Below are 25,745 nucleotides of genomic sequence, written 5' to 3'. Positions count from 1 at the left end.
GTGTCTATTTGCTGCGTAACGCTTTGCTTTTAGGGCTTCTGGCGCTTCAGTTCATTTGTCAGGAGATGTCCTTTGCGTTGTTTGTAAGCATGGATTCACAGGTCACTGCTTAACGTGCGACACATTTTTTATATCTTTAGCTCACGAGCCATAACTGACTGTTTCCTAACTGGATTTCGTCGGTCACGCGTTGCTACTGCTTTCACAAGTTCTGGTGTTCGTACTGCGTGCGTGGTCTTCCTTGTAGAGGGAGATCTTTCATAGTCCCAATCTCAACAAAGCGCTGGGTGGTGCGGTAAACGAATTTTGTACTCATTTGCAGCTTCTGGAGGGTTTTGAAAATCTGCACTGGTAATCTGACTACCTTGTGCAACGCTATCACGGTCACACGATTTTCATATTCACCCCATTCCGTCTTAAACACTTATAACTGACATCTTTACACTTCTTCAGCTCATCTAGATGACTCACGCTTCACGATACCGCTCTTAACGTTGCTCGCTTGTACGGCGGGCGGAAGTACAGTAACCCTCAAAAGTTGGGACAGTATTTATGGTAAGACTACGTCTATTACCTTTTAAGAAAATTGAGAATTGCTTTAAAAAAAATACGCGTAAACAATATTGATAATGATAACAATACTTGGATTTAACTTTTATTTCAAATATATAATCTCTCTCTATATATATATTACACTCCATATATATATTATATTTTTTCCTTTGTACACATATACAGTGATACTTTAACTATACAGTATTATAGTGCAGTGCTATGTCACCTTCTGTGATTCGTTCTCGTGCCATAATTATCATTAGCTCCTCTTCACAGCATGGAGGAGTGAACAAGGAACTTATAAAAATATTACTAAATGATTTTCTTAACAAAAGTATAAAATCAACATCAAAGTATCTGATTAAATTGTGGACTACCGAGCCTTGGAAATTACACTTACTGGTTTAAATACAAATGTTTTAATACAAATTTTTCTAGTTGGTATTGTACCAACTAACAGTTATACACGTCCGAGCACTTTCTCTTTCCAGCATTCCTTTTATCTTTCTCTTTCCATAATTTCTTCCTTCTCTCTCTCTCCTTTCTACACTCCGTCGACAAGTTACTCGAGGCTTGAAAGCAGTTATGTTTCTGTTTTGTGCATTTAGTGTTTATATTCTAAACACTACTTAAATATTACATGATAAACGAAGGAAACAAATGACAGCTGATATTAAAAACTCACACTATATCCTCTATAGGTGCGAATCCGATTAAATTCAAAGAATGTGACTGGACCGAGAATACAACCTAGTCTCTGGCTTACTCTGTCGATGTATTAATAATTACGCCAGCTCGTTCCTTGACGAGCCACACTTTCCTTTATTTCGAAAGAAGAGAAATCAGCAGAAAATATTTAGACATACAATACCATAATTTACATTTTTCTCTTGACAATTGTACATATAAAATGTATTAAAATAAACTGTAAAGTATCCGATACATACATTATAAACATGAATAGCAACAGTCAAAGAATGAATTTCCAAAGACTTAACAGAGAATTATGAAAATGTCATTTGGGTCGCTACCTACAGAGAGTGAGTTAGGGATTAGGAATAGGGAGCAAACGAAAGCAGTTGTTAAAAGAATTTGAACAAAATTAAAATAAGTGTGAGGAAATAATACAGTTGAACAAAATGAACAAGAGGAGGGGAAAACCGCGTTCACTACCATGTAAAAGTATATGAAAATAATAATTAATAACTGCAAGAAATACGTGGGGAAAACTTTTGAATGGCAATTTAATTCAACGGGCCTGCGTTTAGAGACAGAGTAAGTGTATTTTCTATTTCCTTTCAATGGAAAAAAGCCTTTGTTCAGGAATTTTAAGGTATTGATTGACTAAAATGAAGTTTTAATAAGTAGCGTGTTTACGGGAAATTAATGGAATATTGTCTATTTAATGTACAAGCGAATATTCTCAGTAATTTAACAAAATCCATAATCAATTGATTAATCCGCTCCGAATACAAGAGAAAAGATATGAGTTGTTAATGAATTTAACGCTTGACTGTATAGTAGGGAATCTACAATTAGGAGTAGCTGTTAGTCCTCATGATGTATATAGAGAAAAGTTCGAGTTTAGCTAATACACAGCCGGAGAGAGACAGCTTATCATGACATAAAATTGTAAGAACATGTGTCACCAAACAGCCATCCTGAGGATATTCTGCGACGCATATAATGTAATCTGACGACGCAGGACACGAAGCATTAAAACGACTGGTAGCCCACAGAGTTTATTAAAATTCATAATTTCGTATCAAAAACAACAAACAAAGTGCACATAAGAACAACTGATTTTTCTGCGAAGCTGCAAGAGAAAGACACCTTCTCTTCTTGCTCGTTGACTTCAAGTCCCGAAAGTCTACTACAACCTCACTTTAGACAACAGCAATATTCTGCAATCGAATATACGTATATATATAAAACTTCATCTTGTGTGCACAGAACAAGCATAGACAATACTTATTGTCAATTCAATTTGGTATATGAAAACCTGATACCTAATACTGTTCCGTTAAATATCCCATTCTTGAAAATAACACAAAATTAATGGATTCTGCTATTACTGTTACTCATAACACTGGGATGAATAACTACAATCACTGGAATGCTCTTTTAACAGTAACATTACATAGGTTCCAATTCCTTCACATTTTTTCATGAATAACACATTTCATAAACGTGACAGAAAAATAACAGGAAAGTTACATACACTAACAATATGATACGTCATTCGAATGAATAACAACATTGAGCTCCAATACAATTGTTTTATATGGTCCACATTGACAATGATGTAATATTTCGTCATCTGTACCTTGTGCGAAACTGTCCATACTCCGATGATACATTCTTCCATGGTTACATGCAAGAACTGTTGTAAATCAAACAAAATGCAATTCACAAAGAAAATGATTACTAAAAAGTTCTGCGTAAAAAATCAGCTCAATGTTTTATTTGATGGGTCCGTCTGAATGTAAACTTTGTAAGTAATAAAAAGTAATAAAATTATGTGAAATGTTTATGGAGTAACGTTAGTTAAATAAAGTATAGTATTACATTCTAGATGAGAAATGCGCAAATTGAAAGCTGCGCTATTATTACAAGAAATTAACGTTTATCGATTTCTTTTTATGTTCTACTGAAACGCCAATTAGCGTAGATTTAAAACTCTATGGTAACCTTTAAGTTAAACTATACCAACGCAAGAAGAAATACATCTTAACATTTTTTTTCTGAACTGCTACTTTTACATGCACGTTCATTTTACCCTCACAACCAAATATACATAAATTTCCGACAGATGGCAGTGCATACATATATTGATAGCGTTATGAAAGAATTTCTTCTTTTCAAGAACAGAAATCCCACAAAAATATATAATATTATATTAAAGGTAAGGTCCGAAGTATATATTTCCAATATTAATTACTAGATTTAAATATTTTTACAGTACCAAAAATCCTTTTCCATGTTTCTGACGTTTTGCCAGAGAAAATACTGAAAGAAAGTAGTTTCGAGTTGCTGGGCTGACATAGAAGCTAAGAACCATTTCTTGGCTATCCTGCCTTGTAGTCTCCGGTAAGTTACCTGACTGCGATGAAGCCTCTGAATGATCTTCGCCTTCAACGAAATTTACTCCACTTAATCGCACAAAATCTACCACTCGGGAATGTGACAAGTCATCCACCTGCTGACAAAAGAATTCGAAAATGAATAAATAAAAGATTATAAACAAAACGTTATGGAATAATCCAACAACAAAATCATGTATAGATATCAATAATGGAAATTAACATATTTTCATACACGCCATTTTCAACTAAGTGTTCTGTGACGTCACGTGTTTATTGTAGTAACAAATTTCGCTGCTACTGTCGATTTGAGAGAAACTTATAGCTAACGAATACAGGTGTGTTTTGTGTTCTCCATTTTCACATTAACTATTATGTATGCAACATACTTTACGAAGAAAGTTTGAAGATCCACTCAAGTGGATCCCAGGAAGACGTTGTATCTGAATGTGAAAGTTATAGGCTGTCCACCGGTATACGGCGAAGCAGAAAGCAGTGCTCATACAACTGCCAATGGTATCGTGGTATCATTATTGTTTAGCGAGAAGCCACCTTCTACCTCTCAAACATAGCAAAAAAATGTAATTTTAAAATCTAGGATACGGAAAGCCTACACACATACGAAGATCACATAAGCGACTCTTCCCACGCCTCAACGGCTCCAGCAGTATTACTTGGCGGATTGTCATCTTGAAAAATTGTACATGGGACGAAAATATTCGCACGTAGCCACCTAAAATATGTAGATATTTTAGGAGGCTACGTACGAATATTTTCGTCACATGTACTGGCAGTAATGCATCTTGTGAGCGTAATCATAGGACCCACCACCAAGTGTTACGATACGGATGAGACAGCCTTTTTAGCGTCCACCATGCATAAATGTTGTTAAAAAGAAAGTGGAAAACGACTAATGGAACCATGTGTTTCAATTATCCGCGGTTCGCTTTGTATATTCTCAGCACCATTTTCTTTGTTTTGAGTTTAAGTTGATCAAAACTGCAAACCGAACGCGGACGTTTTGAAGTTATGCAACTTGCGTCAGACTACGATCGTCGCAATAGACTGATCTAGGTGATGAATGAGTTCCATATTTGTGTAATCGTTTACTACTTTCCAGTCTTTGGAAAAGGGGGGGGGGGGGACGCCGAATACGTGAACTCAGTTACTTCGGTAACCTTAAAATTGCGATCTGGCCTAGCAAAGTAGTAATTATTACATATCTCGGTCAAAGTAATCTCTGTTCAGAAGCCTAGTATGTTAAAATAAATAAATAAATAAATAAAAAGAATACCCCGAATGATCGGAATATTGGACATTTTCAATATTTGTAATATATAGAGGAAAAGACTGCCAATGTGAATCTCAAATATGGAGAGGCTAAGATTCTTTTTTTTTCTCGAAACAGGTGAATGTGGTACATGCAACGACGTAGAAGGTGTATGAAATGTCAACAAAAGAAATTCGAATACGTTACCTGGATATTGAATATTTCTCGTATATATCCAGAAAACTATATATGAAAATATGACATGAATACTTGCACGTATCAAGCGCGATATTAAGATTATGGATGATTAAAACACTTAAATTTTTACCATTACTATTATGCCTATTCTCTGTACTTCACAAGTGGGAGGGGGTATAACTTGGGCATAGGGGGATCGGTGATTTCTAAGACTGTGACGATGTCCATTTCTTGCCCTGACGATTCTACTAGCCCTCCAAACGGCCTGAAGGTCAGCAGCCGGACTACTACAACTGTTTTAACAGCTCGACAACAATCTCACAGCCGGTGAATAATGCAGGAAACGATTCCACTTCCTCTCGCAATGGAAAACCATTAACTGCCGTTTTAGCTCGTTTTCACTGTATTATCTGTATAAAATATAAAACGTTGAACACCAGTGCGCTATATTCAATAGCCCCACATGAAAAAAGGACCTAACAAGGTGATTGTATTAACGAAGTGTAAGTATACACTCTCCCTGAGAATTTGATTCCCGGCGGGAGCTCATGTGGTTCGGATTCCATGTTAATCAGTAGGTCCTGTTTCATATAGCCTCGCTGCAGAAAGAGACGTTGAACCCAAAATCAACAGAACTCAACTCTCCCTGAGAAATACAAAGTCTCTCAGCGTTGAATTTGGGCGTTATCAGTGAAGCTGGAAAATCCTGATGTTGGTAGCGCCCTCCTTACATAGATACTAGTAGACGTATGAAAATCCATATATGAATGTATGATAACTGCCCTTAGGCGGATATGCTTAGTTCGAGTAACACTGAACTCACTACGCACTTTTACCTCATTGAGAAAAAATCCAACAAGAATTTCTCACGGTTCATAATCTCCTATTTCCAACTGATTACAATGGAAAATTCCACGAGTTAATAAATGTTTAAATTAACGATACACAGGAAACAGTTAAAAAAAATAATAAAAATAATAATAATAATAATAATAATAATAATAATAATAATAATAATAATAATTTGGCAATTCTGGATGTGTTATCGTTCGTTTGGCTTTCTGATCACTTACGGTTTAAGATTCACAAAATATTATTATTTTCATACACCTTTCGTGTCTTATGAACAGTTCGCTGGCGACAAACGTCTGGAGAAGCGCCTGGCTGGTCTCTTGAATAAAAAGTGCGCTGTTCGTTGCGAAAAGAAAAAAAATAATGATTTCAGGATGTTTTAGCTTGTGCATTTCTCACCCAAAATAAGCAATGTTACGAACGAATAAATGCTAATTAAAATGCACTGTACACTCGGGTAAAAATAATGTAACCTTGGATGGATGATATTTGCTCTACGGCTGTTGGTGACAATCTTAAATGCTTGGTGATTTCTGTCATCAAGGATTCTCTTGCGTCCACTATTACTCCTGCCATTTGTAGGTCATTGTGACCTCGGACACTGTTCCTCGCGTCACATTTAACACATTGTATACCTTAGATACACTTGCGTCAATTTATCGTGAATCTTAATTTGGCATCTTTGAAAGTCAGAGGGATCTCCCATCACCGTCTGCCCGCTTCAATACACGTCTAGGTTCTAGCCCGTCTAACATACTACACACCATTACAACGGCCAAACGCTGCACACGCATCCTCAAGAGTTACGATCTTACATATGTTACGTTTTGCAAACCACAGGTGTTTTAATTATTTTGACAATCATACGTACAAAGTTCGATTCCGTTTTCACATTCATATTTACAATTACCTTGCTTGATTAATTGATTTGAAGTTCATCTTCCTTTTGAGAACTAAGTTCATATGAGCCGTGCATCTACACATTAATGCACCTAGTCACATGAGCTCTCACCGAGAAAATCGGTTTTCACTTTAAAATAGCTTTTTCACTCCCGATGACAGATCTGACAACGGTAAATATTAGAGAAATGTAATGAATAAATTTTAAGTCATCGTCTTTTTTGACGATGACTTAACATGTGTATTGCTTATAAAATGTTTTACATGTTAAAGGAAATTAGTGTTTCCACTTACCTCTCCATTATTATTCTGCTGTTGATAACTAAGACGAAGCAGTGTCGGGCTTGATGTATGATCAATTTCCTCGAGTTCTGACAATGATAGAACATGTTGCTGTTTATCGTCATCCAAACTTATTATAATTAAAGCCTGGAAAAAAAAAAGTACAAGATTCGAATCTAATATTTTTCTTCATTATTTATATATTTGGGAATCTTAGTTTTCAACCTAAGTGCTAAGGTAAGGAATGGAGGTTCGTAAAGAAAGTAACTAGTGGAGAAGAATAGAATTAATGGTTGTTAAACTTAATGAACTACAAAAACTAAACTTACACTACATTCATAGATAAATATTTATCAATTTAATGAAAATATGTGACGGGGACAAACAGCCTCGTTGCTGACGTTTCCATTAAATAGTACCCAATTAATCAATTAATTAATGAAAACATCTGGAAAAAATATATATTACGTGATTAAATATGGTATTGGGCAATCTTTTGCTTTCAGAATAGCTCTGAAGTGACGTTTAATGGAGTCAAAGAAGTCGTGAATGGTAGCAAGTGGAATAGTAGCGCGAGCAGTAGATTACTCAATTCTGCAAGAGAGAATAAAAGTGAAAATCGGATTCGTGTCTCCAAAACAGACCACAGATGTTAACTGTCCAGGCATTGAGGAGGAACGGGGAAGGAGGTATAAACCAAGCCACAAGAGCTCCAACTCTATGAGTGATTGCATTATCATTCTGAAATATAGACACACTAATCAGAAACAACATCTAAACCACAAGACGTACATGGTTTTCTACAATGGCGACATAATTGCGGGTAGTGAGGTGACCCGTAAGTACCAGCACAGGACCCACTGAAACTCAGGATAACACCGCCGCCATGTTTCACAGTTGGGCGGAGACACTGCAGATCATATACTTCTTGGGCGTTCACCACACATAAACACAGCTCATGGTTTGAAATAAGGTGAACGATGACTCGTCCGACCATACCACACGTTTCCAGTCATTATATTGCATGTTTGCAGCACAACTGTTGACGTGCTAAAGCGTCATCAGCGGTTTCGCCAGTGCAACCCGACCCCATATGGGCCCGTGCAACTCGTGATGGACTGTGACTGTTGAAACAGCTTATGTAAGGTGCTTCTTGGATTCCTCTGTCACTTGGACCACAGATGGTTATGAGCGAGAATTCGACTTAATGTTCGACAGGATCTGCCAGTAAAGGTTTTCTGCCGACAACGGTTTCTCTTTACCGATGTGGTTTTGAAGTGAGTTTTGTAGGTTGTCATCACCTTAGACTCCTTTCCTCGCGACACAACCTGCTGTCGCTTTCATCACGCTCGCACCACATAACCGAGCGCCAGCAATTTGTCCTCTTTGAAAATCAGAGAAATCGCTCATTTTACTCTACCACCGCCTGCTTAGTTTGCACTAGCACACCACCACCAACACCTCAGCACTGCGAACCGCCTGACCGTTGCCAACTGAGAGACATCTGACGTATTTTTAACTCGAGGTGTTTCCATTAAATTGATAAGTACCGGTATTTGTATGAAGAGCTTAGGATATTTACCTCACACATTTTCACTTCTATTTACTAATTTGGTTCCCCTTCCGGCGGACTTTTTCGAGTGCAAAACTGGAACAGTTGTACCATAATCTTCCAAATAGTATAAACCGTTGGAAGTTACTATTACTAAATCTTTGTTTGACAAACTACCCTTATATATATGCCTTTTCATAATTCAAATTGTTTTTATTGAGTAACAAGTTCGTAGAGGGATTCAAATATAATTCTTTCTCTTTGAGAGTGTAATTTATGTAAGTTCTTTATTATATTTTATTTGTATTTGCTATGTATGTAATAAATGAAATGAAATGAAATCTTTGAGTTTAACGTCCCACGATTATGCCCTCTAGGTTAAGGCAAGTAAATGATCATAGAAGAATTGGCGGAATGAGAATGTGGATGGAAAGGGGAGTGCCTGGAAGAAACCCACAAACATGATATTATCCACAACAAACTTATTTGGTCGGAGATCGAACCAGGGACCCTATGCGCTAGAGATAAGCACTCTACCACTGACCCGCCGTGCATCCTAATATATATATATGTAGTAAATGCTTGGACACACGTGATATGCCAACAGTGAAAACGTGGGACAAGATGATTAGGACCAAAAATATATGAGAAAACGGAAATGACACATACGTTAGGTCTGTCAAAACACATATCATAAACAGATGTCATGTTTTACGTAAGTACATCCATCATTCAATGCTGACAAAGGAACTAAAATAAATTATAGGCATTTTCATTAATAATTTGAAGACCAACAATGAAAAGAACTGTACTTGTTTGCTTTCAGTTTCTGGTACCAAAACTTGTTTATCCACTGGTTGCTGAAAGAATTACTGGATTTGAAGATTATAGACATCCAGAAGATACTAAATTTTGTCCACTGATTGCGAAACTAAATATCACACTGAACAGATGCAGGGATGTATGGATTAAATTTCTCCAGAAAAAAAAAAAAAAGCAGCAAATTTCTACCATTTGAACAAGTATTATTATTATTATTATTAAGTATTCTGCCTTTTGGCAGGTCCTGGACTAATGAGGATTTCTTTTTTCAATTTTAGATTTGGACCTATATATATATATATATATATATATATATATCTATTTCGAGAAGCTATTATCCAAATTTAATGAAACTTGGCGGGCACCTTCTTTCAGGCTTTGCAAATAGTCACTGCATCGTAGTGAAACTGGTCACAACTTAGGATGTAAATTTACAATCCCATTGATTATTATATATATATATATATGTATATATATGTTCCACAATAACTTAAGAACTATTCTATTATTTGAGGTTGAAAGTAGAGATAACAAGAATATTTGCTAGCGTTAAAGAAAGTTTAACAATAATTTTTTATACAAATTACTCTATTTTAATGAGATATACTATATACTACTTCCTTTGACATTTCCCAGTGGAATCTATTACCTGGGTTGAAATCTGTAAAGGAAATGAAATCTTTACGTCCCACGGTTATGCCGGTTAGGCTAAAGGAGACGGTGATGATGAGAGATGAGTGAAATGGTGGAATGAAGAAAGTGGGAGGAAACGGGAGAACCCCGAGAAAACCCACGAGCACGGTGTTTGTCCACCACAAAGTTCACTTGGCGGGGGCAGGGATCGAACCCGGGACCCCAAGCACCAGAGGTGAAGGCTCTACCACTGAGCCACCGCGCCCCCTGAAATCTGTAAAGGGTTAGGGAAAGGGTGAATCCCTTCAACTTTAAGAAAGAAAGAAAAATGAAGCTTTACTCGCTCCTACTTGCACGGCACCATTAGTTTAAGACTAATATAAAGAAAGAAAGGACGAAAAAAAAAACTGAATACTGGATAAAGAAAGTACAGGGGATCATTGTTGTACAATACAGGAAGATGTCAAGTTTATCAACGAAAATCCTTACATGTACCAATTATTTTAAAATGAAATTATTAATTATTACCTCTGCCGTAAGAATCAATGCCACTCCTTGGTAGCATCCAGACGGGTTAGTACAAGTAGCTTCCATAACACACAGCAAATTGCTTCCTGAAGATGAACTTCCCTGCAGAAACTTCCACATATACTTCGCTTTGGAATTTGCACCATTGAAGCAGTACTCAACTACGGGCTGCTGTCTCGACTGAAAAATAAAATATGACTTAATAAGATAAATTCATAGGATACCTTCCCAATTTCCTAAGTATTAGCTAAATATTAGAAGCAGGGTTGTGAAAGCCAGCGTTAAAAATAAAGCGTAAGAGATTTATTGGGTAAAATTGGGTTTTATTCGGCAATATTGGGTTTTATTAAATTTTGTACGTACATTTAAACCCATATTCCTACTTAAAATACCACTTAAGCATTTATGTTCTATTGTACAAATGAAACTATGGAATTTTTCTTGTGGGGCCGCCGTGGTTTCCCTCTGGTGTGGATTCCTAGATCGATCCCAGCTCTCGCCAAGTGCACTTTGTGGTGGAAAAACGCTGTGGGCATGAGCTCGAGGTTCTTCCGTTTCTTCCCACTTACGTCATGCCACCACTATCACCCAGTTCATTACCAATATCTCCCTTAGCCCCGGTGCATAATCATGAGACACTGAACTAAACTTCAAAATAAAAACAGAAACAGAAAAAGAAAAATGTTGCACAAGAAATTCACGAAGCCCATCCTCATTTCGTGGGACATCCTTTGCACCACTGAATCTCGCTTATATTCCGATTTCTAGAAAGAAAGAAAGATGAGAGTACCACCCCGAGAGTGAGAGAGTAAGTGGTAATTCTGGGATGTGGACTGGGTGGTGTAGTGGTTAACGCATTGGCACGGTATGTCGGAGGTCTCAGATTGAATCCCGGTCCAGTCAGTCACTTTTTCACTCTGTGTAAAAGAAAAAGGTTGTTTCCTTCTTTCATGAGCATATATGAGTACATAAATTGTTTACCGTGTTTTTCCCCTCGTTTCCATTAAATGTTTCACACGTAACATATTTAGCCTAACAATATTTACACTTTAATATAATATTATAACAACCACAACTAAGAACAAAATCGCTATTTTTCTATCTCCTATGTCCTGTTTCCGATGCATTCCGCTTTGTTTCTGAGTGGGTGGCGGTCTACTATATGAATACGGTTTTCATTATAACATATTCCTAATGCCCCTAATCATAAATTTGACGAATAGATGTGCATCATTGTTAGAAATATATGCGTCACTGTAGCAGAAATCAAACAAAAGACACTGCTACTTAGCTTTTTTTTTAAATATACAGTACATAAGTAAATAATCTATCTTCGTGGAATAACGACTCGAACTGCATTACACAAAATACACAATCTGCTACTTAGCTTTTTTTTTTTAAATATACAGTACATAAGTAAATAATCTATTTTCGTGGAATAAAGACTCCAACTGCATTACACTGGCAATTTGACACATGGTTTTTAATGCAATAAAATTAATTTTCTTTATTTCCTCGTAAAACTATGCATTAGAAGTTTGAGTCATATCTCATTAAAATACTGTTTCAGGGTACCAAGAAGTAAGTTTTTTCTCGAAAACTACGCATGAGGATCATATCATTTTGTTCAGCTCAATGAGCTCTATCGATTGGTATGTGCCTTGTCTTCGGTTATTTTTCCCGTTAAACGCTAACAATATTGTAGAATTTTCCATTATACTAATATAACTTAATTTTAAATAGTTGATATATTAGAGTATTATATCAAACAGTTATGAGAATGATTAATTTTTGAAATGAAATGAAATGAAATTTTTGAGTTTTACGTCCCACGCTTATGCCGGTTAGGCTAAAGGAGACGGTGATTATGAGTAATGAATTAAATGGTGAAATGAAGAAAGTGGGAGGAAACGGGAGAACCCCGAAAAACCCACGCACACGGTGTTTGTCCACCACAAAGTTCACTTGGCGGGGGCTGGGATCGAACCCGGGACCCCAAGCACCAGAGGTGAACGCTCTACCACTGAGCCACCGTGGCCCCCGAATTCTAGTGAAGTTCTTACCTGAAAAAATATATGAAAACATCATTCGGTCACCTTACAATTCAATTCAATTTTCTACGCATTATAGAAAAATTCAAAAATACTGTAATTTTACGATGATTGTAAGATGACTATTATTAAAATTCCGTCAAAAGAAATCAACATTCGGGTTTGGATGTACAATTATTAGTGACTGTTTATACCAGAATTGTTACCTGAGGCATGTTGCTCCATCCAGCACCATGAAGAAGTCCTTGACCCGTTAGAGCTACCAGTTCGGCTGCACCACTTAAAGGCTTTGTGAAAACTCCTACTATACCACGACCAACACTTGTAACAAGTCCTCGGGGCGAAGCTCCTTCATTCATCATGGACTGAATTGGATGATGGGCAATTCCACCTACAGCCCCTAGAGTAGGAGAATTATTTTATAATCAGCAACATTAATACAGAACAACTACAGAGAATATCCACTGCATTTGAAGCAATAAATGATGGCTCCAGAATTGTTACTGGAGACGTATCTTGGATTCAGTATTGATTTCGCCTTTGAAAATCAAGATGAAAAAGACATAAACAATCGAAAAATACAATAAACAATGATGAGAGGTTTGAGCATGGACCAATACTGAAAGATACACGAATCTACTGTATACGATTATAAACTGATAAACTTTTATCTAAAGTATTTAAGATAATACAGAAACTATTCTACTACACCTATTCGTTTCCCTATACAGGGAAAATATATTTTAGGTTTTCACTTCACTTCCTTTATATCAGAAATTCATTAAAACCTTTTTTTTTCACCGAAGACTAATCATACTTTGAAATGGAAATTGCATCTTACATTCAACTTCTTGTAGCAGATAGAACTATCTTCTAACACTTGTGTATAATGTATTGTATCTACCAATTTCAAATGACAAGAAGTAGACAGTAAGTGCTTGTAGTTACCTTAAATGGTTATGCGATGCAAGTATACACTTATGCATTTAATAAAGTGTATAGAGCAACACAGACATCATTGAACTTTGAAAATAATATCCTCTAGATGTCCTCCTACGGGAAAGGTTTCCTTGACGCATCATAACTTCACCTGGGGTACAGCTCATTAATGACCAATTCCTTGTTTAACTTTGCGATTGGCGCTCAAAATACTACCACGGTTGCCCACTGTCTAACCCACCCCAAAATGCTACTTCTTTCATGAGCAGGTGCACAGCGATCTTCATTGATCACACGTAATGCCCGCTGTGCTTTATCAAATGTTTCTACTACCACAATCTGCACCTGCACCAGCCAATACTTCATAAGTATTAATTGCTTGACTCCCATGCCACGGATGTAAAAATAATGTGCACACGCATGTGCATTCTGGTAGGGTTACTAACTCAAACTGGTAGATGCAATATACATCAATCTCTTTATATACCTAATCAAATGAGCTGGATAAACTATAATGGAATGAAATAAACTCAAGTATCTAAAGTGAAATCATTTGTGTCACAAAAATTCGTGATACATGACGTGCATCAAAAGTATAAAATATAAGTAAGGAAACAACCCAACTCAATTTTGTACTTAGTGATAATATGTAAAAACACACCTACTTCAAAATAAATGAATGATCGTTTTAATAGAGAAATCATCCAAAACCCTATAGTTTATAGAAATTCCTCTTGAGACAGTTCTAGGAGATTGTACTGTGATTAGAAATCCAATGAATAATTAACATTCACAAAACAAACAGACTGCTACAGTAGTACGTCAATAAAAGAATTTGCTGATACACGAGGTACTAAATTTTTAAATGGACTCACGATAAATTTCAATGATATTTGAAAATTATTTCCATATGGTAATATGTAATCTTATTAAAATATAGAAGTAACATTAAGGTTGGTTTAAAGGAACAAGTTTCGCCGATAGATGTCACTACAGTCTTCGTATCTCTCTCATGTATTGTTTACCTTTCACGAAAATTCACGATTTCTGTTACAAATTTCAAGCTACAGACTTGAAATTTTTAGAGAAGGAATTTTATAACCTATCGAAGGCAACAATCCGTGCCGATTTTTTATTTAGAATTTTCTTCATTGTTGAAACAGTATATTGTTGAAGATTTGGATATTCAGTTTTAACAATTAAGCTATTTCAACAATGAAGAAAATACTAAATAAAAAATCGGCACGGATTGTTGCCTTCGATAGGTTATGAAGTTTCTTCTCTAAACATTTGAAGTCGATAGCTTGAAATTTGTAAGAGAAATCGCGAATTTTGGTGAAAGACAAAAAAATACATGAGGGAGATACGAAGACTGTAGTGACACCTATCGGCAAAACTAGTCCCTTTAAACCAACCTTAAATGAAGAGGAAGAGTGCTGCTCACGTTCAATATTGCACTTTTGATACTCCATAAACGCTCTGACAAAATGCACGTATTTAATACTTACCTAGTAAACTTATTCCTAATCCTGTTAATCCTTGCATTAATCCCTGTGTAACTCCCTGTGGCCGCTGCCGACGAGCTTCCTCTGTTCTTTGTACGTGTTCCTTGTCCAAAGATAAACGATCTAAATTGCGGGCCACACTAGACGCCATCTTCGTCAATGAACTAAGGGTTCCTGTCACACAAAGAATTAAGTTATTTAGAAAAAAAAATGTTAAGAGTAGAGTTTCATTGATTATTTTTTACTCTCACTGAATTTCACATATAATAAGTATTTTAAATATAAAATACAAATTCCGCTTTGTAATAAACACTGTTAGAACCTTTACTTACTTATCTACGTAGGACTTCCTTTCACCTTATACCTTGGTCTCTTATGTGTACAGGAAATTATCAAAAGAACTCAAATGTTACACTTAATGGATATATATTTTTTTTGTAATAAAAAAACAAAATTGGTTTTAATCTTTGTAGAATTCCGTGGAAAATATTGGAAACTTCGAGAACAGATTACTGTAACATCTATACTAACACTGCAAGGGAGAATTATTGGTCAGCAACTATTACTATTAACTATTACTTTTTAAAAGTTCGGAACGAAAAGGGATACTACAAGTATAACATAATAATTAAATAATGATAATAAAAAAATAACTTTTCTTTCTTCCATTGAACTTATGTTCGAAAATGAAAGTTTGGCGAATGTTACTTCATTGGCACTTGATACAAAGTGACGCCAAGACAGTAAATGGGCGGTCATTCCTGATGTTCTAAACTGAAAAGAACTTTTAAACAAGAGTTTACTAAAGAAAAATTAAGAACAAACTTCGTTAGAAATCCGTTTCCTTTAGTCTAAAGGGCATAATCGTGAGACGTTAGATTACAACAATTCATTTCATTATTTTTCGTTAGAAGTTTCAGCAACTGCGAAAATATTCAGGAAAACTTCAGACAATAATTAACATCTACAGACGATAATTAACATCTACACGATACTTAATTTAGTGACACGCTGGCTCAGTGGTAAAGCGCCCGTCTCTGGTTCGACTCCAGATCATGTCGTCAACAATTTGACGAAGGGTAGTATCTCAAAATCTCACTTTTTCAGACATAAATAAAGAAAGAAATAACAATTACGTAGACAGGAAAGCAGTTGAATATGTAATAACTCGTCAGCTATTCCAAGTAATAATTATGTGGAACATATGATCAATTATTGCATATTTAACTTTTTCCTCCTCTGTGGAATTATGTTTCTTTTCTTTATGTCTGAAAAAGTGAGAGTTTGAGATACGACCCTTGGTCAAATTGTTGACGATGTGAGCTTATAGTAAACATACTAATGGGGTTTGTCTGATTCCTCCCCAAATCCTCATTCCACTAACTGTTTTGCTATTAGTCGTTTGATTTATCATCCAGTTCTTTTACAGCGCATGATCGCGAAACACAAAACTAAAGAGGCAATTTCATTTTCATTACACGATATCAGATTTCAGAATACACACAAAGTTATAAAATTAACTACAAGTTGGGTGGGAAGTTCACATGTGCTACCAACCTACTTATAAATGTGATAAAGTACTCAAAAAGAAAAAAAATCTACATGCGATATTTGACATAAAACATATTTCGACTTATTTATTCCAAGACTACAGACTAAAACGAGAATGTACTAATTTTCTTTATAAGAGGAAATTGAAACGGCTTAAATATTGACTTGTTTAAGTTTTTTTCTTTTCATTAATTTCACGTACATGGGACAAAGAAATGCAAGACAATGGTGATAACCACCCTTAGTTTAAGGTGTCATTTTAAATTCACCTGAGAGACAAAACAATACCAAATTTTACGAAATCTGAGAGTACACAAATTTAACTCGAAATTTATGATTAAGAGATGGTTTTCTAATGAAAAATAATATTTTTTTTCCTTACAGAAGATTGAAATTTAAACTACAGGATATAATCTCAATATTAAAAAGCCTTAACAATTGTCCAACTTCCCTATTTATAGTTTCAACTGACACCATTCTATATTGTTACTTTCGACAGTAATGGAAACCACAGTGATAGTCACTTTAACTACGTAACCAAAATAGCGAACTCGTTTCATCGCGTACATACACTCGTAACTCCACAAGCAATAATGGCGTTAGTCATATGTGTATGAAAATTTAAAAAATCGAATTCGAAACTATATCAATTTTATACCTACGTACTACCAACAAAATAGCTTTATCAAAAAATCCATAATACCTGCTGTAATGTGTTTCATAAGCGATGCTGATCCGTGAGTAATACCAACTAGAAAGCCCCATGGTCCCTGAAGAATTCCTTGATATGGCATACATATAAAGTCCCATAACCCTGTTCCGAGTGTGCGAGCAAATCCACCAGGGCTTCCAAGAAGCTCCAATGATCCAACCACCCACCCTAGAATAAAAATACAAATATTTCATTACTTTAACATAGATAAAATCTGGCATATTTTATTAAACATGAAAGGATAATGATTGTTACTTCGTTATTTCTTTGTCAAAGCATATGACTATTATTCTAATAAAATAGAAAAGATTCTGCACATATGATACTAATATATATATTTTTTTAATGAAGTTATGAATTAGAAACTATGAGTAAATAACGAATTCTGTCCGAGAATGTGATGGTTATAATAGGGTTCTAACGGAAACTATCCTCAGCTCAAACTTTCCGTATCACATAAAATATTCCATAAATCAACGAATAATATGAAAATCTCAATAATTTTGTAGTTTTTACGTAAAATATTATTCTGTATGTAGTTAATGTTTTATCAAGATGTTCGCTATTGTCAAATTAACTATAGCATCCAAGTTGTTACCTTCAACAAACTAACTCTTTTCTGAACGTCAGAAAATTACTACAAATTATCTTATTTATTATAAACGAGAAAAATTTTGGACATGACCAGTACAGCTCATATACAGTATAATAAATGGAAGAAACAACCACATTTTTTTTTATCACAAATTGTATTTCTTAGCACATAATTTCCAAATTATGGGTAAATGTTCCGACTTTTGTCGGAAATAAATTAACTATTTACAGATCTAATCCGCTACTAAACATGTAATACATATTTATATAGTTTCTACCGTATATCAGTGGTAGAAAAGGAATCAATATTTTTTGTAATCTATAATCAAAAAGGATATAGTGGGAGTCGTCAAAAAATTATTCTAATGTAACCAATAAGCAATACATCTCGTGAGGTTTTAGTGTCAGAACGACTTGTTTTGAATAAACGTGAAACCTACGAGCCAGCAACACAATTAGTAATTTGACTGTATATCTCTATTGATTAATACATAAAAAACTTTAGCCTTTTTTCCTTGTACTTATGATTACAATATGTTACGATAATTAAACAATTCTTACCTGCATGAAATAATGCGTTTGACAAATAATGCATCGTTAATGTATGGCCAAGTCGGTAGCTAGTGGTGAAGAGTCGATGTCTTGTGAACTCCGAGAAAAGTAACGGCGAATGATCCAAGGCAATGTACAGCCGTACAGACGTATGGATACTAACAATAACTGACAAAGGTTTTATAATAAGTTTCTCTACACGTAATGGCCTTGCAATGCTGTGAGACATCCAGAAAATGTCTTCTGGAATATTAATACTACCAGGAAAAGTAGGAATCAACTCGTGGTTATATTCACTAATATTTCTTCGACCACTTAAAGATTTCGTTAACAATCGTCTTCTCTCCCGAAAATCGGGAAAGAATACCAATTTTGTTGGTGTCAGAGTTTGAATACTGCTGTTAATTTTCATTATAAATGTATCCTCGATATACAAACGTACAGGTTGGATAGCAACGTGAATGGATTTAACTGCGGAGGCATCTAGGGAAGATTCAAATACAATAGTCATAGAGAAAACACCATCTTTCTTCACAGAATCTATCAAACGGTCTTCTGAACCTGTCAATAATGCGTACTGACTTACATAAGGGTTTTGTCTTATCAATACTACTGGAAAATCAAAACTTCCATGGTGATACAGTTGGTTGTCAACTTGAATATCTCCAACACAAATATGCATTTCTCTGAATTGTTCTGGACAATCACTACGATGTTTGCTAGTCGATGAACCATGTTTAGGGCCATAAGAAACACACAAATCATCAACACAAAAAAGTATGATCTCCGTCCTTTCCGCAGAAGACTGCAAATCATCAGTTACTGTAAAACATAACGATTTTCCGAAAAGCATCATATGCAAACATGAGTTACTTTTTCTCCTGAAATATTCGGAATTGAGAACAATATTTTTCGAACTGGATTCTGGTATCGGTTCCGAACTTGCAAATGATGGTGAAGTAGTTCGAAAAGGCGCTGTGGAGTTCACGTCTTGGGAAGGATCGGATTTATGAGTCCTCTCAATACCTGCTACATTTGCAGACAGCACTGAAGGTTCTTTTGATAAATCACCTCTATTAACATGACCCTTTGTCTCCACACAAGACTCACTTTCTGAATCAGAAAACGTCTGGGGAACTACAGTCTCTGAGCTATGACCTCCAAAATACAATCGACTTCGAATTTCTTTAGCGGAAATTTCAATACAGCTCACTGTATCAACTAACACATGAATAGTGTGTCCTATAAGTTCGGTTCTAATCTTCACATCACCATGACCTGGTAGACAAAGAAACTGATCATACTGCATTGTAATTTCAATGCTTCGACTCCATTCAAGTTCCCAGTTCTGTGAAGTAGCTGCCGATTTGTTACCTACAAAAGAACAGCAAAATGAGATACTTATTACAATGCTAAATAAAATAAAGTATGCCTTAACGAAATATGTAATACTTCACACAATTTAAAGTAGTATCAGATTACTCCACCTTTATAATCATCGTTTATAAGTAATATTCAAGACATTTACTTAAATTTTTAATCATTAGTATCAGTTCACATCCAATACAGGGGAAGCTATGAAGATGCCATATGATTCGATTAAAGCGAGTTTTACTGTTCTAGAAACATATACGTTTGAGGTACCTGATACTACTTTTAGACTTAAGCTTATATTTTAGTAAGCTTCAACACTGCTCTGATTTCAAAGGCCTTGTGTCCATCTTAAACACACAAACATCCAGAAGGAAGTGATATACTTCCGAAACTGTAACATTTCTAATTAATTTATAATAAACATTATAGACAGCCTTGTAAGAAAGTTGTATTTAGTTTGTGCTCTGATTTCCTCAATGTTACAATTTATTACATTATTCTTGGTTTCATTGTTCTTATCTTTTCCTAAATATATGTATAAGTAATGAACAATTAATCGATTCACGATAATCAGTGTAATGTAAATACCTTCTCTAGCCCAATGAGCTTGACGGAAAAATTATATCGCTGTTCAATATATCATCTTATGACAACAACTAAGGTGGTAACACATTCTAAACTGAACTATCGACACATATCTATATTTGTGATACAAATTAAACTCATGGTAAGAATATAATTGTAATCCAAGTAGACTCGGTTCAGAAATACACAGTTTGTCAGTAAAGTTTCAAGACTGATGCTGTTACTCTGTAAGCAGTAATGAGAGGTTAATGCTATGATATTTTTTTCAAGGACATGTGAAGACTTGGTAAAGATATCACCCGTGCCTTTCTAAGCATCAGTCATCGAAGAGACAGTAAGGGAGAACATGGAAGTAACGGAGAACATTAAGTTAGGGAAATTAGTAATAAAGACGCATTAAATATCCAGAACTGTTGGAAAAAGTGAAAAAATGAAAATGAAATCTTTCAGTTTTACGTCCCAAAGTTCCCGGCTAAGCTAAAGGAGACAGTGATTATGAGAAATGAAGGCAATGGTGGAATGAATAAAGTTGGAGGAAATGGGAGAACCCCGAGGAAACCTACGCACATGGTATTGTCCACCACAAAGTCCACTTGGCGCGAACTGGGATCGAACACGGACCTCGTGCACCAGAGGTGAACGCTCTACCACTGAGCCACCGCGGCCCGTAAAAAGTTAATATTAAGACACACATTATGGCGTACACATCTGTATATTCTCATAAAGAGTAATACGAAAGGAGACAAGGGAGAAGTAATTATTAAAATTCATAAACACAAAGTAAAATAGGCATAATTAATATAAAACATAAAGTTAATACGAAAATCTCACTGAGAGTGTCATCTGACTTCACGATAACGCGCGCCCGCATAAAGCCCAGAAGACCACTACGCTGTTGATGCAGTTTCGTTGGGACATCATCTACCATCCTCTCTACAGACGGGACCTTGCTCCAAGCGACTTTCACTTGTTCCCGCACTTGAAGAAGCACCTACGAGGTCGTCGCATCGCTTCAGATGAGGAAGTGAAACACTTCGTGACATGGCTGAACACGCAAGGACAGGATTCTTACCAGGAGGAAATCTTCAAACTCGTCCCACGATGCGACAAGTGCATCAACCCATATGGAGACTATGTCGAAAAATAACCTAATGTATGTGCTATCTGTTGTCTTTATTGGTTGTAGGAAATAATATATACACGTTTTACTGCAGGCCTTTCCCTATCCAACTTTATATATATATATATATAACTTACGATATACAATTCCCAAAACTCGCCTTATTTGCAACCTACCATACAAGGGAAACATTTATACAAAATTTCGAGGATCTACGTCGCATAGTTTCCGAGATCTGACAAACGGAAACATCATTCAATCCCCTCTATCCCCCCTTAAGATAAGTATTTCGCAAAACTCCATCTTGCCTACAGTGCAAGGGGAACATTTTCACAAAATGTGATGGTTGTTTTGGGGATTTGTTGAGTAAATCAGTGAATTAGTCCGTGTAGATTGACTCATTAGAAATGTTTTCATGCTTTACTTTACAAATATTCATAGTCTGAAATATTAAAATGGTTCTTCCTAGATCTTCGAAACTCATAAGATTTGTAACAGATTTCGCAGGTAAAAGTAAAATCTTACCAGTCAATGAATCTCTCCTGTTACTACTTTCGACAGCAAAAACTAATGGCGGTAATGAAGACTTCGTCAGAATTCCAGGAAATCTGCTGCACACTGTTGGGAAATTATAACTGGCAATAGTCATTTGATCCACGGAGTGCCACCACACAAAATGTTCAGTCTCTGGAGTAGCCATTCCATCTGAAAATATTAAATTATTTTCAAGGAACCATTTTTGTGATCAGTTTTCTCGAGAACAACAAGTTTTCAGACTAACACCGTTTAGCAGCATGTCCTTACCAAAAATTACTTTTGAGCTGAAATGCACATAAAAATAAAAGGTACTTACATGACAGTTATGGACAAATGCAACCTAGAAAAACTAAATACACACATTTTAACTTTTGAGTCAATCATCTTGTCATTATAGTAAAGGAAAGCAGAAGATGAACAGAATAAAAGCAGTGACTGCTTATATTTAACAGTCGACTATATCAGACACGTTTTACTTCATGGAGACTTCATTCCTTTTTTTGCCATTTCGTATTTATGAAGAATTTTTAAAATTAGCACTAAGAAAAATTCCATTTACTGAGCAGAAAAAAACAACAATAATCCGCTCACGATAAATTAAATTTAATATTTTCCTCAAATGTCAATTTATTCGATATTTTTAATAGTATTATATGATGAATTATGTATACATTACGCTTATAAATCTGCACTTCTCTGACTTGGTTTATTAACATTTACGATTATTTATTATTATTATTATGACGATATGAAGCTGTTCAGATTAATCAACAATGAATTTGATAATTATTTACTGCAGCAAGACTTAAGTATAGTAAACACGTGGTTTAGAAACCATTTTCTAAAAATTAATGTTAAGAAAACAAAATTTATGACATACACCACAAAATTTAATATTATGTCAGTAAATACGAGGTCAGTGGTATACAAAAAATGAAAGTAAGCATTATTAAAGATCTAGGTATTACATTTGACGGTCAGTAGATTTTTTAATCACATAAATTATTTATTTATTAACTTCGACATGTCAAACAAGTCGAAATAAATAAATAAATTGTACTGCTCAAGATGCCATAAGGATAGTAGGTTTTATTTTTCAACAGTAACCTCATTTCAAATAGATAACGCATAAGTATATTTATATAAATTATTTATAAGACTAAAACTAGAATTTGGTTTGGTAATATGGAACAGCGTTTCTAAAACTTTGACAACAAGATAGAATATGTACAAAAGTGTTTTATTTGCCTGCTGTGTTTTAAGATGAAAAAAACTACTTTTCATACAGCTATATATATGCAATGATTATTGGGGTCTGAAGAGTCTTTACGAATAGAAGAAAAGATTTTGACAAAGTATAGACGCACAAAAATACTTTCTAATGTATACATCAGTGAACACTATTTACGAAACATAGGTATTAAAGCACCAAATCATAGAATAAGAAATAGCAGGATTTTGGTACCTCTGAATTAGGAAGTGTGAGATTTTAAAAACATTGACAGATTCTTTAACTACATAACTTTAAACTTACTGTATTAAGCAAGTGAAAATTTTATGAGATCTGACTGATAGTTTTTAAGCAATAACTTTTAGCAACATTAAGCTAAAAGGTAATTTTAAGACTACTATTCTTAGCTTTTCTTTGTTTTAAATAGATACAGAGCTTGACAATTTTTACAGCGTTTAGAAGAATTATTTATGCTTAACTGACTTTTATCTACATTATGTTTTATATTAGCGCTCCTCTTTTTACCGTTTTCTTATTACTGCATCGTAATGTAATGCTCTGATACCACACAATATGCTGTATTTTTGCCAACAAGCTGTTTGCACTATTATTATTATTATTATTATTATTATTATTATTATTATTATTATTATTATTATTATTATTATTATTATCAAATCGTTTTAATACTATTTTGATCACATCTAGATTTAAATACATTTTTTTCTTTACTGAAAGCAATGTTGAAGCTTCATTCTTGAATGAAAATATTGAATTTCATTACCTCTGTCTTTAAATTAAAAAATAATAAAACAAAAGACAGCCTTTAATACTATATACTACCCCAACATAAATAGTAGACAGCTGAAAAATAAGCCTGTAGTAATTGTCACGTATTGATAACAGAAGGACCAATTCCTGAATCCGGAGGAGCTCTCTTTGGAAGCACATAAAGGTTCTATCTTACATGGCATGGTATCCAATATATCAATCAATAACATTCAGTGAGAGGTGGTACCATTAGTATCTCAAGTAAGTGTTGTTTGTTTGCGATCTCAAGAGTTGTTTGTGCAGTTTTACTTGAAAGAAATGCAAAACTTTTTTTTCTCAAGATTCAACTCAAGGCACTGACAAGATATAGCAGTGTTTGAACCACATTTCTACTCTTCCAGCTTTGGTCAGTGAAATGATACCCCACCATTTATGAGCTGCGTGGCGTCCCGCGACAATTCTCCTGTTTCAAAGAATCAATCCATTTTGCACTACTTGATCTATTACGTGTTCTCATGTTCGTACGACTGTCTTTCATAATTGGACCCCATTATTGCTGCTGTACTTCATCGCAGAGTAGTTGAATTAAAGTAAATCATGATATCACGACGCTTCTACACCCACTGTTGACCGCTGTCCGTGAATTGGCAAAATCGGCTTTCACAGACCCTAACATACTACCAAAACAGTTGTTACACATAGCAATGGTCTAATTGTGTCTTCATGTAATTTGCTGTTTTGTAGGCAGAGGGTTTTTTTCCTTATGACTTGTCGGTATATTCCAGCAGTATGCAAATACTGATGGATGGTTCGTGCTGATGGAGTGCACGTAACAAAGTATTTATAGCGCACTGACTTCTACCATACTTCTAACGGCCAGCTATGTGATCTCAAATAAACCGTCAGGTCCGCGCGCCCATGGTGACACTTGTACTTCATACTACACTATCACCTACGTTCATACTTATCGGCCGTTCGTATTCCCACGAAATCGTGTTGTCCTGCGGGTGTCTATTTATTTACCTCAGAATAATGTATTGTAACGCTCAAGACAAGTAATCTTAACAAACAAAATATGACGAACCATCCAACAGCAGAACAGGGAAAGCACTGAATTATTGCAACTTAACATGAGAACGAAAACTTAAATTCTTTACAACACACCAGAAATGTGAATACGGTTGGACACATACTACCTGATGAAACATCTTATCACAATATTGAAAAACTAAATCAACATGTCACTGGAGTGCTCAGATTGTTCAGTGTAGTGCAACGACTCGTTAAGAGTAATTTACTTCATTTACATCGGAGTAAGTCAGATAACCTGAGTTTTGCTATTTGTGTTAAGATATCAGACAATAAACCTGTTTCCCCTGTTTGTTTCAATTTTGCTCTTTGAAGTCATTGGAGCCACGCTGAATTTTATTTGTTTATAACCGTCTTGTCCTTTGTTTTGACCTAGTTAAGGATACAATTCGTTAAATATCCATAACTTAGATATCCCTTCATTAATTAGATGTATCCAACCTATCCTAAAATTTAAAG

General features: G+C 35.2%; 1 protein-coding gene across 5 annotated transcripts in view; it reads right to left on the bottom strand.

Annotated features, from left to right (window-relative positions):
* Nucleotides 1–642: 642 nt before the first annotated feature.
* The window catches only part of Vps13B (vacuolar protein sorting 13B), a 218,443-nt gene continuing 193,340 nt past the window's right edge, over nucleotides 643–25,745 (bottom strand). For all 5 annotated transcript variants that reach the window (XM_081734267.1, XM_081734265.1, XM_081734269.1 and 2 more), the window contains exons 43-50: nucleotides 22,184–22,363; nucleotides 18,589–19,953; nucleotides 17,425–17,601; nucleotides 15,174–15,344; nucleotides 12,933–13,126; nucleotides 10,676–10,855; nucleotides 7,153–7,287; nucleotides 643–3,757 (exon numbers count right to left, since the gene is read on the bottom strand). In XM_081734267.1, coding sequence (XP_081590393.1) covers nucleotides 3,512–3,757; nucleotides 7,153–7,287; nucleotides 10,676–10,855; nucleotides 12,933–13,126; nucleotides 15,174–15,344; nucleotides 17,425–17,601; nucleotides 18,589–19,953; nucleotides 22,184–22,363 — 2,648 coding nt within the window. In that variant the 3' untranslated portion in view covers nucleotides 643–3,511. The remainder of the gene's footprint in view (nucleotides 3,758–7,152; nucleotides 7,288–10,675; nucleotides 10,856–12,932; nucleotides 13,127–15,173; nucleotides 15,345–17,424; nucleotides 17,602–18,588; nucleotides 19,954–22,183; nucleotides 22,364–25,745) is intronic.

The sequence above is a fragment of the Thermobia domestica genome, chromosome 12 (assembly GCF_964235325.1).
Source record: "Thermobia domestica chromosome 12, izTheDome1.hap1.1, whole genome shotgun sequence".
Lineage (NCBI taxonomy): Eukaryota > Metazoa > Arthropoda > Insecta > Zygentoma > Lepismatidae > Thermobia > Thermobia domestica.
The sequence above is the reverse complement of the archived record's forward strand: the minus strand, read 5'-3'. Positions and strand labels throughout refer to the sequence as shown.